This window comes from Mastomys coucha, unplaced genomic scaffold (assembly GCF_008632895.1).
Source record: "Mastomys coucha isolate ucsf_1 unplaced genomic scaffold, UCSF_Mcou_1 pScaffold13, whole genome shotgun sequence".
Taxonomy (NCBI): domain Eukaryota; kingdom Metazoa; phylum Chordata; class Mammalia; order Rodentia; family Muridae; genus Mastomys; species Mastomys coucha.
Genome location: NW_022196895.1, coordinates 1,896,160 through 1,910,821, shown reverse-complemented (window position 1 = coordinate 1,910,821; position 14,662 = coordinate 1,896,160). Strand labels below are relative to the sequence as shown.

General features: G+C 44.7%; 1 protein-coding gene across 7 annotated transcripts in view; it reads left to right on the top strand.

Moving 5' to 3' along the window:
- The window catches only part of Znf438 (zinc finger protein 438), a 90,071-nt gene extending 79,397 nt beyond the window's left edge, over positions 1–10,674 (top strand). For 6 of the 7 annotated variants that reach the window (XM_031364906.1, XM_031364904.1, XM_031364905.1 and 3 more), the window contains 2 exons: positions 4,095–5,862; positions 7,198–8,025. In XM_031364906.1, the coding sequence (XP_031220766.1) occupies positions 4,095–5,862; positions 7,198–7,762 (2,333 nt within the window). In that variant the 3' untranslated portion in view covers positions 7,763–8,025. Of the gene's footprint in view, positions 1–4,094; positions 5,863–7,197; positions 8,026–9,120; positions 9,202–9,780; positions 9,864–10,449 lie in introns of those variants that run through there. The other variant, XR_004117135.1, reaches the window with a different exon arrangement.
- The last annotated feature ends 3,988 nt before the right edge of the window (positions 10,675–14,662 follow it).

The window sequence follows — 14,662 nt, the reverse complement described above, 5'->3', positions numbered from 1 at the left end:
ATCTCTTGTATTCTGTTAGTGATGCTTGCATCTATGTTTCCTGACTTCTTTCCTAAGATTTCTATTTCTAGAGTTGTCTCTTTTTGTGATTTCTCTATTTTCTTGACTTCCATTTTTAGGTCCCGGATGGTTTTACTCAATTCCTTCACCTGTTTTTTTGTGTTTTCCTGCAATTCCTTAAGGGATTTTTGAGTTTGCTCTTTAAGTGCTTCTACTTGTTTACTTGTGATCTCCTGTAATTCTTTACGGTATTTTTTTGTTTCCTCTTTAAGGGCTTGTACCTCTTTACCTGTATTCTCCTGTATTTCTTTAAGGGAGTTGTTCATGTCCTTCTTAAGTTCCTCTATCAGCATTGTAAGATATGGTTTTAGATCCAATTCTTGCTTTTCCAGTGTTTTGGGAAATCCAGGACTTGCTGCAGTGGGAGTACTAGGTTCTGATGAAGCCAAGTAGTCTTGGTTTCTGTTGGTAGGATTCTTGCGTTTGCCTTTCGCCATCTCTTGATTTTTGGTATTAGATGTTCTTAGTGTCTCTGACTAAGCTTGTCCTGTCCCTGCCACCCTGAAAGTCCCCTGCAACTTGTGGGGTCTGTGCCTCCCAGCTGGCTGCTCTGGTCTTAGAAACTCACCAGAGAGAAAATGGCAGCTCTCACCCCAGTCTCTGGGTTAAGGCGCTCCCTGGAGGTAGGCCCTCCACTTGCAGGGAAGGGGCAGAGAAGGATGCTGATCCACCTCTGTCACTTGGAAGCTGAGAGGATCCTCCCAACTTCAAATCTTAAGTGATAAGATAGTGTCCCCTAAAAAGCTCATGTCTTGAGAGTATTCCATATCAGTTTGTCATTTCCTTTTACAACTACCAAGTATTGGGTTTGAATTATTCTTAGCTTACTGTTGGCCATTAAAGTAGTTCCTGGGTTTGGTGTCTCTTCTTTCTCCCATTTTTGGGGTTCTATACTCTTTGCCTCACTTTACCACTAATGCACCAGTTTATTTCCTATCTTTAGTGGTTCTGAGCAGTGGAGCAGCATACCACCATTATGGGAAACCTCATCTTTTCATGCACCTCCTGATAGATGCATGCCAGCATGTTAACCTCAATATTTTTGGCCAAGCTTGTTCTTCACCCTACATATATGAGCAGCTGTGATTAAGGATCATGAGCCAGCTGATAGGCTTTCATCTCCCAGCATCTGACTCCACTGGCTACCACTTACCAGTCACCTCGGCCTGTAATTGCAGGCCGTCCACACTGTTCCCTCAAGTAATCAGCATCTGGCCTTGCTGGGGCGGAGCTGGGTACCTCCAGGAATGCCCTTTGCTCGCATCTACACTCTGCCTCTGGTTGGTTGCTCTTCTTCCTGCTGTGACAAAATGCCTGGCAAAAGCCACTTGAGGCAGGGCAGGGAGGAAGAGGGTTTGAGGGGAGTGTGGTGGGGTATGAGAGGCTGCTCACACTACAGCCAGTCAGGAGGCAGATGACAAGTGATGCTGATGGCCAGCCTGCTTGTTCCTTCATCCTTTGCATTCTACTGGCACTCCAGCCCATTCCTATGGATCTGCCTCCTTAGTTAAACATCCTCCCAGAAGCTCATCTAAACAGCTCTCAAGCCATCAGAGCATCTTTCTTCTCTGACATCATTGCTTTTCCTGTATAAACCTGTCCCTGCCATGTTGGAGAGATACATGGAGAGCAGTGGGTCAGGCTGTATGTCACAGTCAGCTCCTTCCCTATGGTATGGCAGTGTAGCATGTATTAAGGTTCTCTTCTGAAAATCCAGCCTCTCAGAAGCTTGCTTTCTAATACCTAGTCATAAAAGGAAGAATTATTTTTCCCAAGTTCAGTCTCTGGAAGCTGTCAGGAAACCTCGACACTGGCTGTTGAGTGCTATTCTTTGGGTTGACATCTTTGTGTCCTGCCTCTTGAGAGTCAGTTCTTCTGCATCGTGTCTCGTCTCGTCCCTCCCTCCCCTCATACTTTTTCTTCTGTGTGTGTCTGTTTCTTACCCTGCCCTCTTTGCTGCTCTCACTGCTGCAGTTTAACCCCAGCAGCATAATTTACTATTCTCATTATAATTTCAAAAGATGTTTCAAAGGATGTGAAATGTTTCCCAACATCCTCTACCTACCCCTGTCCTCACTCAATGCAGCTATTGTGTGCAGCTTACTCTCATGCAGGTTGCATATAGGTGCTCCCTAACCTAATAGTAAAGAACTTCCTAAAGTAGTTTTCATACTTTGCAAATTATTCCCACTATGTTGCTTATTACTATAGTGTTAACAAGCAGTTTTCTTTCAGATTGTTGGCTCACAAACTGTGCAGTCAGTAGGGGTTGATTTTAAAACTGTTACCCTATATTTCAGTGGATTTTTAGGTTCCCACCTTCCTATCCCTGGCATTCCTCAAACAGGTGTTTCTAAAAAGCCTTTACACAGAGCTCCAAAATCTAAAGTCAAAAATGGTGTACCTAAGTCATTCAGACGTAAAACCCTGAACTGAAATAAAACCATTTAGATCTTTGATTTGCCTACTGTGTTATGATACTAATGTACTTTGCTGCCGATATAGCCAGTGGGTTTAATTATGAATGCCCTGCAGAGTTGTGTAGTGTGTGTGTATGTGTGTGTGTGTGTACGTGTGTTTCTATCTCACTACTTTTCTAAAATCTGAAAGTGTAAATTCCAACACTCATGCATCCCCACAATTTTCAGAAAGGGAATTTATGGGCTTGCAATATCCAGTTCCTAAACTAGTGTGTGCACTAGTACATGTAAGTTTAAATGAAGTTTGATTAATATGAGACACTTAAAAATAAGAAACTTCTCCACAGCCAGGCCTTATGACCTTGAGGCCTTGGGGAATAAAATGGATGATTCAGTCTTTAGACTGGGAGAGCCAAAATGTTTCCTTAATTGTTCTCTTAAGGTTGTAGTAATTGCTCTGTGGTCAGACCAATAAATCTGGGATGAATGGAACATTATTCTGTCAATTAAAATTGTCCCAATTACTATCCTAGAAGGTGCTTTCTTTGTGATTCATGGTCCCCAACTCCCACCCCCTTCAGCTCTGTACTTTTTCCATCCTTTGTCTCTTTGGTTATGTTTAACATTTTTTTTAAAGTGTCACATCAGCTTTTTTTAATACTTACGATTTAATTGCAAAAGCATACATAAATACTTTGAAAGGTGTGAAAAGAAAATTCACAAGTCGAATAAGAACAGCACCAAAGCCACCTTCAGTCTGGAACCCATCACTTTGCAAAGCAAACTACACTGCCAGCACCAAATGGTGCAGCCTAAACCAGAGCAAGAAGCCAGTGGATGCAAAAGCATTTGTGTCCGACCAAAGATGCAATGGGTGGTCGATGCACTTATCTCTCTAGTATGCCTCAGCCTCATCAAGCTTAGGTATGCTGGCAAGGCATCTATATGAAACAAAAGACACAGTAGAATGTTCCAGAGGAAATGCATTGCAGCTCTGGAGGTCAGGAAGGAAAGTGGGGTTGCTTCTGGCTCAAATTTGGGTAAAGATAGAGCTGGATAAAGGGCTTACAGAGCACAAGGACCAGAAGGACGGAGTTCCAGCTCTCTAGAAGCTCTGTTTAATGGCTGACATTCTAACACAAGACTTCTGTTACAACAGTGGAGAATTACAGTCCTTGGGAAAGCAAGGCAGGGAAGTGACCTTTAAGCCTTGTCTTGAAGGACATAGGTAGTTGCTTAGAAAGATGACTACAGGCCAAGGAATCTGTTCTGAACAGATAAATTAGGTTTTTTTTAAATTCTATAAGTGTGTGTGTTTTTGTGTGTGTGTGTGTGTGTGTGTGTGTGTGTGTGTGCGCGCACTCACAATTTCACTGATGTGGGTGTGTGCCCATGAGTGCAGGTGCCTGCACAGAACAGAAGAGGACATTGGATTTCCTGCAGCTGACGTTGAGGCACCTTTGAGTCACCCAACATGAGTGCAGGGAAATGAACCCATGTCAAGAGCAGTGTATCCTCTTAACTGCTGGGCCAGTCTCTAGCCCTGATCAGATGTGATTTGAAGTTGCAGTCCAGAACAGATACATTGTAGTAATCTGTGTATTGTCATTGCAGGCGAATCAGATGTCCCTTCTGGAACAGCACAGAGTGGGAGGACCTTACACAGTAAGAGCCAGTTTAGGACCATTGCACCAAAAATTGTGCCTAAAGTCCTAACATCCAGAGTGCTACCTGGCCCTTCCTCGCTTTCTGAACAAAGGAGTCTGGCTCTGCCATCCAAGCCTCTGGGAATGCCTACCCAGAACTATGCTCTGATGCAGGTGGCCGGCCAAGAGGGGACATTTTCTCTTGTTGCTTTGCCAAATGTTGCCTCAGCCCAGCCAGTTCAAAAGCCCAGAATGTCCATACATGAAAACCTTAAACTGCCTATTCCTCGATACCAACCACTAAGTAGCAAAGGATTAAGAAAGAAACAGGACCTGAGCTCTCCCAAGGGTGGCTTCAGTGACCCTCCTGGACCAGCCCGGCTATGTCATTTGACTCCTTCCCCACAAGCCCATCCTGAGCTGTGTCACAAACCTAGCCCATGGAAGCGAATGCCCACTTTAAACCCTTCTCCCACGAACATCAACACAGCTACACTGACCAGTGGTGTTGGTCAAGGAGATTTGAGTACTCTAGTGACCAACAGCTGTGGCGATCTTGAGCTTCCTGCCATCCCAGCATACACTACAGAGGACTCTTCTTCCCCTCAGAGCCTCCCAGCAAGTATGCAGAAGGCAGGTTGTGCCAGGAAGGAGGCACCCACTACACCTGCTCCTGCACACACTGTCTTCAGCAGTGCAGTTCAGTTGGTCTCTGTGGTACCCAAGGGTGAGCAGCCTATCCTGCCCGTCCCAAGAGAGAAAGCCACAGCGGTGGGCAAAGTGGAGCCAGATGCTGATACTGCAGAATTGTCCTCATCTGATTGCAGAGCAAACTGTGATGAGAGACTGTCCATCACAGAAGGGTGTGATGCAGCCACGGAGATAGCCAGCAAGATGCCTGCTCTGCATGGGTCTAAGCAGAGTGCATATGAAAATGCCTACTGTCCTGTCACCAAATTAGATCTCAGCCACAAGGCAAAACCCAGCAGTGGGATAAAGAGAAGAGGAAGGAAATGGAAAGTGCCAGATGAGATTTTAGCATTGCAGGGCAAAAGGAGGAAATGCATTATTGGTATGTGTGGAGATGGCATAGAAAGGACAAGAAATAGTCCCCAAGAACCCAGAGACCAGAAGCCCGGGGCTGCTTCCAGAAAGTACCGTAGCATCATGCCCAAGCCTGTCATCGTCCTGTCTGCTTTGGCACCCCTGGCATCTCCTGCGACTGCGCTGTCTCAGGCTCCCAGCAGCTTAGGTCAAGATGTTCTGATTAATGCTCTGCCTCCAAAATGTCTTGGCTCCAAGCAAAGTGACAGCCTTACCCCTAAGCCCAGCTCTGTACTCAGAAATGGATTCTCTGGCGTTAAGAAGCCCTGGCACATGTGTCCAGTCTGCAACTACCACTTCCAATTCAAACACCACCTTTTAGACCACATGAATACACACACCAACAGAAGGCCTTATAGTTGTGGGATCTGTCGGAAGACCTATGTGCGTCCCGGCAGCCTGAGCGCACACATGAAACTTCACCACGGTGACAATCGCCCCAAGAAACTAGTGTGCTGTGAATTTTGTGCAAAAGTCTTTGGTCATGTCCGAGTCTATTTCGGCCATCTGAAGGAGGTGCACAGGGTTGTGATCAGCACAGAGCCCTCCCCCAGTGAACTGCAGCCAGAAGACACACCAAAAAACAAGGACAGAGATCCTGGTGTGCAAAGACCTGACAGCTCGCTGGAGAGGTAAGTGCTCCTGGAAGGGAAGCTGACAGTTGTAATTTGAGAAGACTAAGATTCAGAAAACTCATCAGGAATAGTGCTGTATGCCTATACGGTCCTAGCACTTGGCAGGGAGAAGCAGGGAAATCAGAAATTAAAGGTCAGCCACAACAAAAGATGTCACCTCTTAGCACTCAGTTCTGTGAAGAGCGACCTCATTTCTTGTTGGTTTCTGCTCAGTCACAATGTCCAACTACTCAGACTTGTGTAAGTCAAGGCACAAAGGCCAGTTTGGAGTATGTTGGGGACAGTTAGGTGACATTATTTTTGTGTCTAAAAATTAAAATAATAGATTTTTATATATAACCTTTAGCAGTCTCTATAAAATAGTTCCCCCAAATTATTGTTTGCAGAATTCTTATGTAAACAGCATTATCTACCTTACAGTGCTGTATGAGGATGCCCTCTTCACCAGACCCCGAGGTGCCCCACTCACCCTCCACAGGTGGCTTTGTTACCTGAGAGGCCAAATCAACTTTTTCCTAGGTCCTTTTGTTTTGTAAGCACTGCTCCTTGACATTATTTAAAACAACAACAAAAAAAACAAATAAATAAATAAGTAAATAAATAAATAAATAAATAAAACCAAGCTCTGTAATCTGGAAGCTGACAAGGCAGGCGCCTGAGCACCAGTGATCAGGGAAGTGCCCATAGTATGTTCCACACACACTCAGCTAAGGTGACTGAGGAATGAGAAGGAAACCCTGCCCGGGACCTTTGCTCCTTGTTTTTATTGTTCCAGTTGCTCTAAATATTTTCCTTTCTGTATTATGATGAATAAAAGCAAGATGCTGGTCCCAGCTTTCCTTGTCTTTTGGCTTTCTTCTTCTGCAGTAGTTCTTTCTCATCCCCACTAGCATGCCTTTCCCTAATGGCCTGCCATGCAGTCTCCTTCACACTTGCTTTCATATTCTTAGATCATTGAAGTAAGATGTCAGGACTTCTCTAATGGTGGGGATAGCATGGATGAGTGGGGCAGTCATCTCCAGTAGTGCCAGGGTATCTTGGCAGCTCCCATCTTGTTACCTAATCTTACTGTTGTGTACATTTGTGGTATCCAGGGAGCTGGTTCACTAGGAGGAGATGCTGGACTCCTCTAAAATGGTCCCTGGTGTTCTCAAAGCTGTATGGCTCTGCAGGTGGCCCTGTGTGCTGTGTTCTCTACTGAGGCTCTGCAAAGCTCTGTCCATCCCTGCTTTCCTAGCATGGTTTATATCCCTGGGTGCTAAGACCTGGCAGCAAGATAGCCAATTGCATTTTCCTAGTATGTCTTATCTAGACTATTTCTCCCACTTCCAGGGAAACCAAGTCAAGTTTGGAAGAAGATTTCCTTCTAAACCAGGCAGATGAAGTCAAATTGCAAATCAGATGTGGCCGTTGTCAGATCACTGCTCAGTCTTTTGCTGAAATAAAGTTTCATTTGCTTCATGTTCATGGAGAGGAAATTCAAGGCCGGCTGCAAGAGGTGATCCTCCCAGGCAGCAGATGTGATGCTCCCCAGCAGACGCAGTTCCCAGAGAGAAGGAAGCAGAGGAAGCCCTGTGCCTCTATGGAGGACTCTCCAGCATTCTCTAGAGTGAAAAGACAGCCAGCCCCTCATCGAAACAGAGAGGAAGCCCTGGTAGAAAGTGAAGGCAGCCAGTGGGGAATGACTGGTCCCCAGCACCCCCCCAGGCTTCTCTGGTCCCACGCAGGCTTTCACTGCCTGCTGTGTGCTCAGATGCTGGGGAGGAAGGAGGACCTGCTGCTTCACTGGGTACACCAGCACAACTGTGAGGACCCCACCAGACTCTGGGCTCTCCTGGGGACGTTCTCTAACCAGGGTACTCCTGAGCTCCCCAGGGAAGCAAGGCCAGGACGCTGAGGCCATCCAGCAGTAGAGATGCTGCACCACCTTCCTCACTATCTGTGCTGTTAGGATTTAATTGTAAGGAGCCAGTACTCCAGGGCCAGGGCCAGTGTACAGAGGAAATGTTTGTGCATAGTTTTATTTTCTTAAGAAATAAAATATGTGCCCTGGATGCATTTTTCTAACATATGTAATCTCACTTTAAAATTCCATGCCTTCTCCAATATTGTTGACATTATTTAATAATAAATAAAAAGATCAAAATTAAGAAATTGAAATGTAGAGATGACTGTTCTCAATTGCAAGCTTTTGGGTATGAGTGTGTGTGTGTGTGTGTGTGTGTGTGTGTGTAAGAGAGAAAGACAGCAGGTGATATATGTACGTGTCCTCTTATTTTGATGCTGTTTTATTATATTTATTAATAGTTAATTCTACAGCTGTGGAATATAGTCCCAACTGTAGTATAAAGTTACATGACAAATGTCGATATTTATTAGTCTCTGGTTTATTTGCATATGCTCTAGAACAATCTTTTAAAAAATGTACTCTCTACCATAACATAAAATCTGTTTTCAAGACACATTTTTTAAAAATTTTTGTTGTTTTCTTAAATGTGCAGTGCTTTGAAGAATAGCTATCAAGTCTCAAAATATTATTCTCAAAATAATAGGAAAAAATAGATACTTCAGCTAATAAAAAAAATCTTCTTGCTTGGTAGAAAGTTATTTTAAGGAAGTCTTTGTGACCAGAAAAATCTACAACCCAGAGAGTTATTTTCTGAGCAGTGAGGTCTCAGCTCCGCGCACATGGCCAGTCCTATTCTGTTTGCCAGGCACAGGCTTGAGAAAATTCCCAGAGGGAAGAAAGATTTGGACGGATAAGCTAATGGGTCGTGCATCACCTTTTAAACATCTAGCTGGTCATAGGTGCCTTGTGGCTGCAGCAGTGCAGGCAGGAGACTCTTTGTGCTAACAGTCTTACAAAGCTGTGAAAGAGATTTGGGTTGGATTCCCACAAGCGTTTTGCCATGATTTATCCCTTGATCACCCTCAGCTCGGTGTCAGAGAGATCACAGCAGGCCCCAAGTGTTTGATGCTTTCAGACCCTTCCATTAGATGACACAGTGTGTGGGCCTGTACCACTCAATGATTCTCCTAGTTTTTAAGAATATATATTTTCAAGATTATAAAACTTATAATCTATCAAGAGTACCACTTGAACTCAAACTCTGAAGTGACTCGTAGACCATCCCATCCTGCGGTACAAAGCAGGTTTTCAGAAAAGCTGGCCTGTTAGGCAAGGGCAAAATGACCATTCTGGTAGATGCATACTTCACAGGCAGAGCTAAGTTTGATGGCACTTTGTTTGTACAGCTCCCATTCAGCCTCAAGTCCCCGGTGTAGAGATCGACAGTCTCTGGAACCTTGAGCGGAGAGAGCAGAGATGAGCAGAAGGTATGCTTAGCTCCACATTTTCTTTCAGAACATGTTTCAGGGAAGCAGTGAAGTTGCTGATTAAATTTAGAAGCAAGTCCTTAGGCACTGATTCATGGCATAGAGGGACTGGGGTCACCCACCGAGTATCTCTAAGAAGACTAAGGGACTGGGGTCACCCACCCAGTATCTCTAAGAAGACTAAGGGACTAGGGTCACCCACCAAGTATCTCTAAGAAGGCTCTTTGACCTGGGGACATAGCTTCACTGGTAGAGTGCAGGCTCCTGGGTTCAAGCCTTTGAAGAGGGAAAACTCAAAGAAGCCATGTGAAAGGTCTCCTTTAGATGTCACCCTGTAGAAGGGCACCTGTGCCACAGTGCCCGACGCCCTTGTTCTCTGGCCCTTTAAACCAGTGCTTTGTTTAGAATGAAGGGAAGGCAGCTCACACTGGGGAGGGAGTAACTGAGATGGTTTCTTTGGGAGAGAGGCCCTTGGATATTGGCACAGTTCCAGCCTGTCCTTCCATAAAGCCCATATGGGGTGGAAGAGAGTACTTTGCCACTTTGTCCCTGTGACCTGAAGAGAAGTCTTTCTTCCAGGGCTGTAGCCACTCTGTAGAGTACGGCGATGATCCCCTGAAGAAGTGGCTAGCAAGAGTACTTGAAACACATGGCCACAGGAGGTTGGTATTTTTTATGCTTTGGGCCAGATCTGAAGGAGGTACATTATAGCATGTAAAAATCACTGTAAAAATGAAAGAGCCCAGATAGCTCTGAAAAAAAACAGATGGCAAGATGAGGAAGTCAGAGAAGCAGAGGGATCCACATCTCTGTCTAAGCGCATTTCTGGAGGTGGGCACTCCTGGGATCGGCCCATCTCTGCTGAAGCTATTGCCTTGAGCACATACCACCCTGAAGCTGAAGAGACCATCAACCTCCTGAGGAAAGGAATGACCCTTTGTCAGCCTGGAGTCCCACAAAAAGCACACTGATCATTGCTAGGGGAGGAAATGTCTGCATCAGCTAAATGCAAATTTACTTTTTTTTTTTTTTTAATTGCCAAGCCTGCACGAAGCTAGAAGGGCATTGAGGCAAATTGGGTCTTCATCCCAGCGCTTTAATTTTGTTAATGTCTTTGCTTCTCAGAAAACTATCCCAAAGCCAGATTTTTCCCCCTTTTCTTTTGGCCGTAAATTATTTCTGAGAGTTAGAGCATTTTTTGATTTGAACTGTTTTATTACTTGTCATGTTTATTCCCTTCCCTTTTAGGGCACTTGCTGACTCTCGGGAGCTCTTCCTGGCTTAGCCCAGCCTCCTCTGCTGAACTGCTTCTCACATGGAAGGATGTCTCTTCATCTGCACACAGTAAATAATTGAGCCCAGGCATGTTGCGTGGCCTTCTCTGGCCGCAACCTCCTCCTCTCCCAGCTGCACGGCTCGTTTTCTATGAGCCGGTGACATGATTGTTGGCAATAAATGTTGCGCTTGGTTTATTTACTAGGAGTCTCCAGGCTAGATAGGACTGCTCCATTCCAGCTGCCCATTTGCTTTGTTCTGTGCATGTTTTATAGAGTCTTCTTTTTTTTTTTTTTTTACTGGGCTCCTGAGAACGAGAGGATTGGCTGGGTTTAGCAGCATAGGGTTTCAGCTTCAAGTCCTGTTGGACAGGCAATAGCTGATACAGGCTTTGGTGCTGGCTTATGTGCCTGAACTATCTCCAGGAGTGTGACTTCTGGGGGAGACTTCTCGTGCCCACCCTGGACCATGGGGGCTCCATTGTGAAGCTGCCACGAGCCCTCTTTCTCAGGTGTGTTGTGGACTCAGGGTCAGGGTGCAGGCACCGTTGGGAAGCACATCACAGTGGCCACACTCCGACTTGTGGAAGTGCCTCAGCATACTGTTTAACCTTAGGAAGCATTGTGGGAAGAAAACCCAAAGGTAGCAGCTAAAAGTGGTGTCCCAACCCCTCCTTGTTCTAGGCTTCATGCAGATTCCAGTCCCCATTTCTGTTAGCTCTTAACAATAGGTCATGTTATTTTTGAGAAACCAAATACCTATTCAGTAGTCAAATTTTTTTAAATACCTTTTTCATTAAGCGTGAATTGACTCCACACCAAAAGGCTGGAATGGAGAACAACTCAGGAGTCTTCAAGCCTCAACAGAGACATGGCAAAAAGGGCAGTCTAATCCATTGTAAGCCAAGTGCCAGTGTCAGTGTCAGTGCACAGATGTGACCCAAACACAGGTGCTGCCAACCACCCAGAGGCTCTGCCTGTGGGGTAAGTGGAATGATGCGTGCCTCCACTACCCTGCCTGCAATGAAGCACCTTCGTGACATTTGTCATGGTATGCATGGAGCCAAGCTTTGACAATGACTATACCCAAAAAGTTACCTCTAATGCCATGAAATCTGACTCTCACAGGTGCTTGTTTTTTCAGTCACAGTGCCAGGCATCAAGCCGAAGCCCCAGCACATGCAAGGCAAATATTCTACCCCTCACACACAGGCGGTCCGGTCCAAACAGTGTTTGAAGAAAGAACAGGGCAGCAGTGTAACGTCATGATGTGACCAAGGAACTTGTTGACAATAATAGGTCCAGTCTGGCACTGCAAGGCCAGACCCAGTGTCTAGACAGGAAAATGACATGGATATGTTGATCTGCCATTAATAGAAAGAAATTGGACAGCACAAAATTTAAAAGGCATAGACCTTTTGATCCAAGGATCCCACTTCTAAGAGTCAGTTCATGAGGACACAGACGACCAACATGTCCCTGAGCTTTGTAAGTTAAAGAATAGGTACAACTCATCAGAATGGGCTAAAAAGTGTTATGTATGATGTATTATGTATAATATATCACATATGAACTATTATGTACAATGGAATACTATGTACATTAGTCAGGGTTCTCTAGAGGAACAGAACTTATAGAATGAATATATACATATATATATATATATATACACATGTTATATGAATATGTGTTCATATATGTGTATATACCTATATGTCCATATACATCCTATAAGTATATATACATATGTTATACATATGTGTATATATACATATATATGTATATATACAGAGTGAAGAGATTTATTAGAATGGCTTACAGCAGTGGTTCTTACCCTGTGAGTTATGACCCCATCAGGTTTTCTTATATCAGATATTTACAGTAGGGTTTTAACAGCAAAATACAGTTCTGACAATGAAATAATTTTATGATTGGGAGTCATCACAACATGAGGAACTATATTAAAGGGTTGCAGCATTAAGAAGGTTGAAAACTACTAGCTCATAGGCTGTGGTTCAACTAGTTCAACATTGGCTGTCTACCAATAGGAAGGTCCAAGACTCCAATAGTACTATGGTCCATGAGGCCGGATGTCTCAGCTGGTCTTAGATATACAATGGAATCGGGAAGTAGGCTCTGATGCTAGCGAAGGAATGAGCTTGCCAATGAGAGCAAGCTTGCTTCTCCCTCTCCTTTATATAGGCTACCAGCCGGCAGTGTGGCCTACATTAAAGGTGGGGCTTCCTGCCTCAAAAATCTAGTTTTGAAATGGGTCTTTCCATTTAAATGTCTTAAGAAAAAAAAAAAAATCCCTCACAGGTGTGCCCAGCCACTTGGGTATTAGTTGATTCCAGATTAGTAAAGTTGAAAGCAAGAATAGCTGCCACACTATCCTTTGGAGTAAAAGATTGTTAAAATATGTAATGTGGGAAAGAAGCAGTACATATGGTGTTCCTGTTTGTTTTTTAATATATTTTAATATCTGAAAATTTCATACATGCATAACACATGTTTTGACCAGTCATCTCCCTCCCCTAACTTCTCTTGAATTATGCCCTATCCCTCCAACCTCATGCCCCTCCTCTTTGTTTCTCATAGCCCACCAAGTCCCATTTGTGCTGCACATATGCACATGGCTGTGTGGTCCTCCACTGGAGTATGGTCAGTCTACCAGGAGTCACACCCTTAAAGAAATCATCTCTGTCCCATATGAGCCATCAGCTTGCCCATAGCCCCTCTACTAACGGTGGCCACAGTGAGCCATTACCCACTCCATGTTGGAATGTTGCCTGGCTTGACCATGTACAAGCAGCCACAGCTGCTGTGAGCTTATGAGTGCAGTGGTCCTGTTGTATCCAAGTGTTTTGGTCTATTCTTCCCCAGCTTCTGGCTTTTCCAATCTGTCTGCCCCCTCTTTCAAAATGATTTCTGAGCGCTGTGGAGTGGGGAATGCTATTAGACATCCAGTGTGTTCCTGAGCACCCCATGGTCACATAATGTCTGCACTTTGACCACTTGTGAAAGGTCAACTGCCATCTGTGTCAACTGCACAAAGAACCACTGATGACATCTGATAACCGCGCTTATCTGTGAGTATGGAGATACGAAGTTAGAGGGCAGTTTGTCACTAAGCTCATTTAATAAAATAGTAGCAGTAGGTTTACCTTTTGGCCCTATGAGCTCCCCAAACATGGGGTCTTGACCAGATTTACAGCAGCAGGCATGTTTCTGGCTCTCAAACAGGTCTTAAGTCCAATCAGAAAGCATTCTCTTCTCCCATGACTGTCGAACCCATGGGCATGCCTCACCATGCAAGACATTATTGTCACTCAAAATGTTCACAGCTGGGCTTTGCTTCACCAGGGGCCTGCCGATAGCACCTTCCAGAATTTGTGTAAGCTTGCTAGTGGGAGGCTTCCATGTCAGTACCAGCATGACTTTTCAGTGTCCTATACCAGATTTCTAATGGGGGAAGAAATACATCAGTGCCTAATTCACAGAAAACTTACAGGGGGTGACTCCAGGAGAGGGGTTCCAGGAGGTGGGTAGGGGGATACATGTTCTCTTAATTTGTGGAAATGTTTTTGCTACCTTTTTTTAATTGAAAAAAAAAAAAACTAGCTTTAGATGCTGGGAAGATGGTGTAGTGAGCAAAATGCTTGATATGGAAGCATGGTGACCTGAGTCCTCACCACTTCCGATCCTCAACACTTAAAAAGAGTGAGGCACAGTGACATACATCTGTAACCCCAGCCCTGAAGGAGTAGAAACAGATCCTTGGGCCTCACTGGTTAGCTTGTCCAGCCTTGTCAGTGAGCTCCAAGTTAATCAAAAAGCCCTTTCTCAAATAATAAAGTGGATTAGATTGAGCAGGGCAACCAGTGTTGACCTCTAGCCACTGCATGTGCATATACAGATACCACTCATACACAAAGCCTACCACAAAAAAGATAAAAATCACTTCCCTTGGCTTGGGCTTAACGGTACAGTCGTTGAGGCAGACCTCAGCAGAGTTACAAAGGGAGGAATTCACTTCCCAGCTGCATCTTTCCACCTGAGGTCACTGCATGACTGTCCCACAGAGAACAACCTACAAGAAAGCCAGATTGTTTAACCCAGCACACACAATTTTTGCTTCACTGGTCTGGGTGGCTAGGTGCTCCAGAGGGATGTTAGGATCTGCTGCT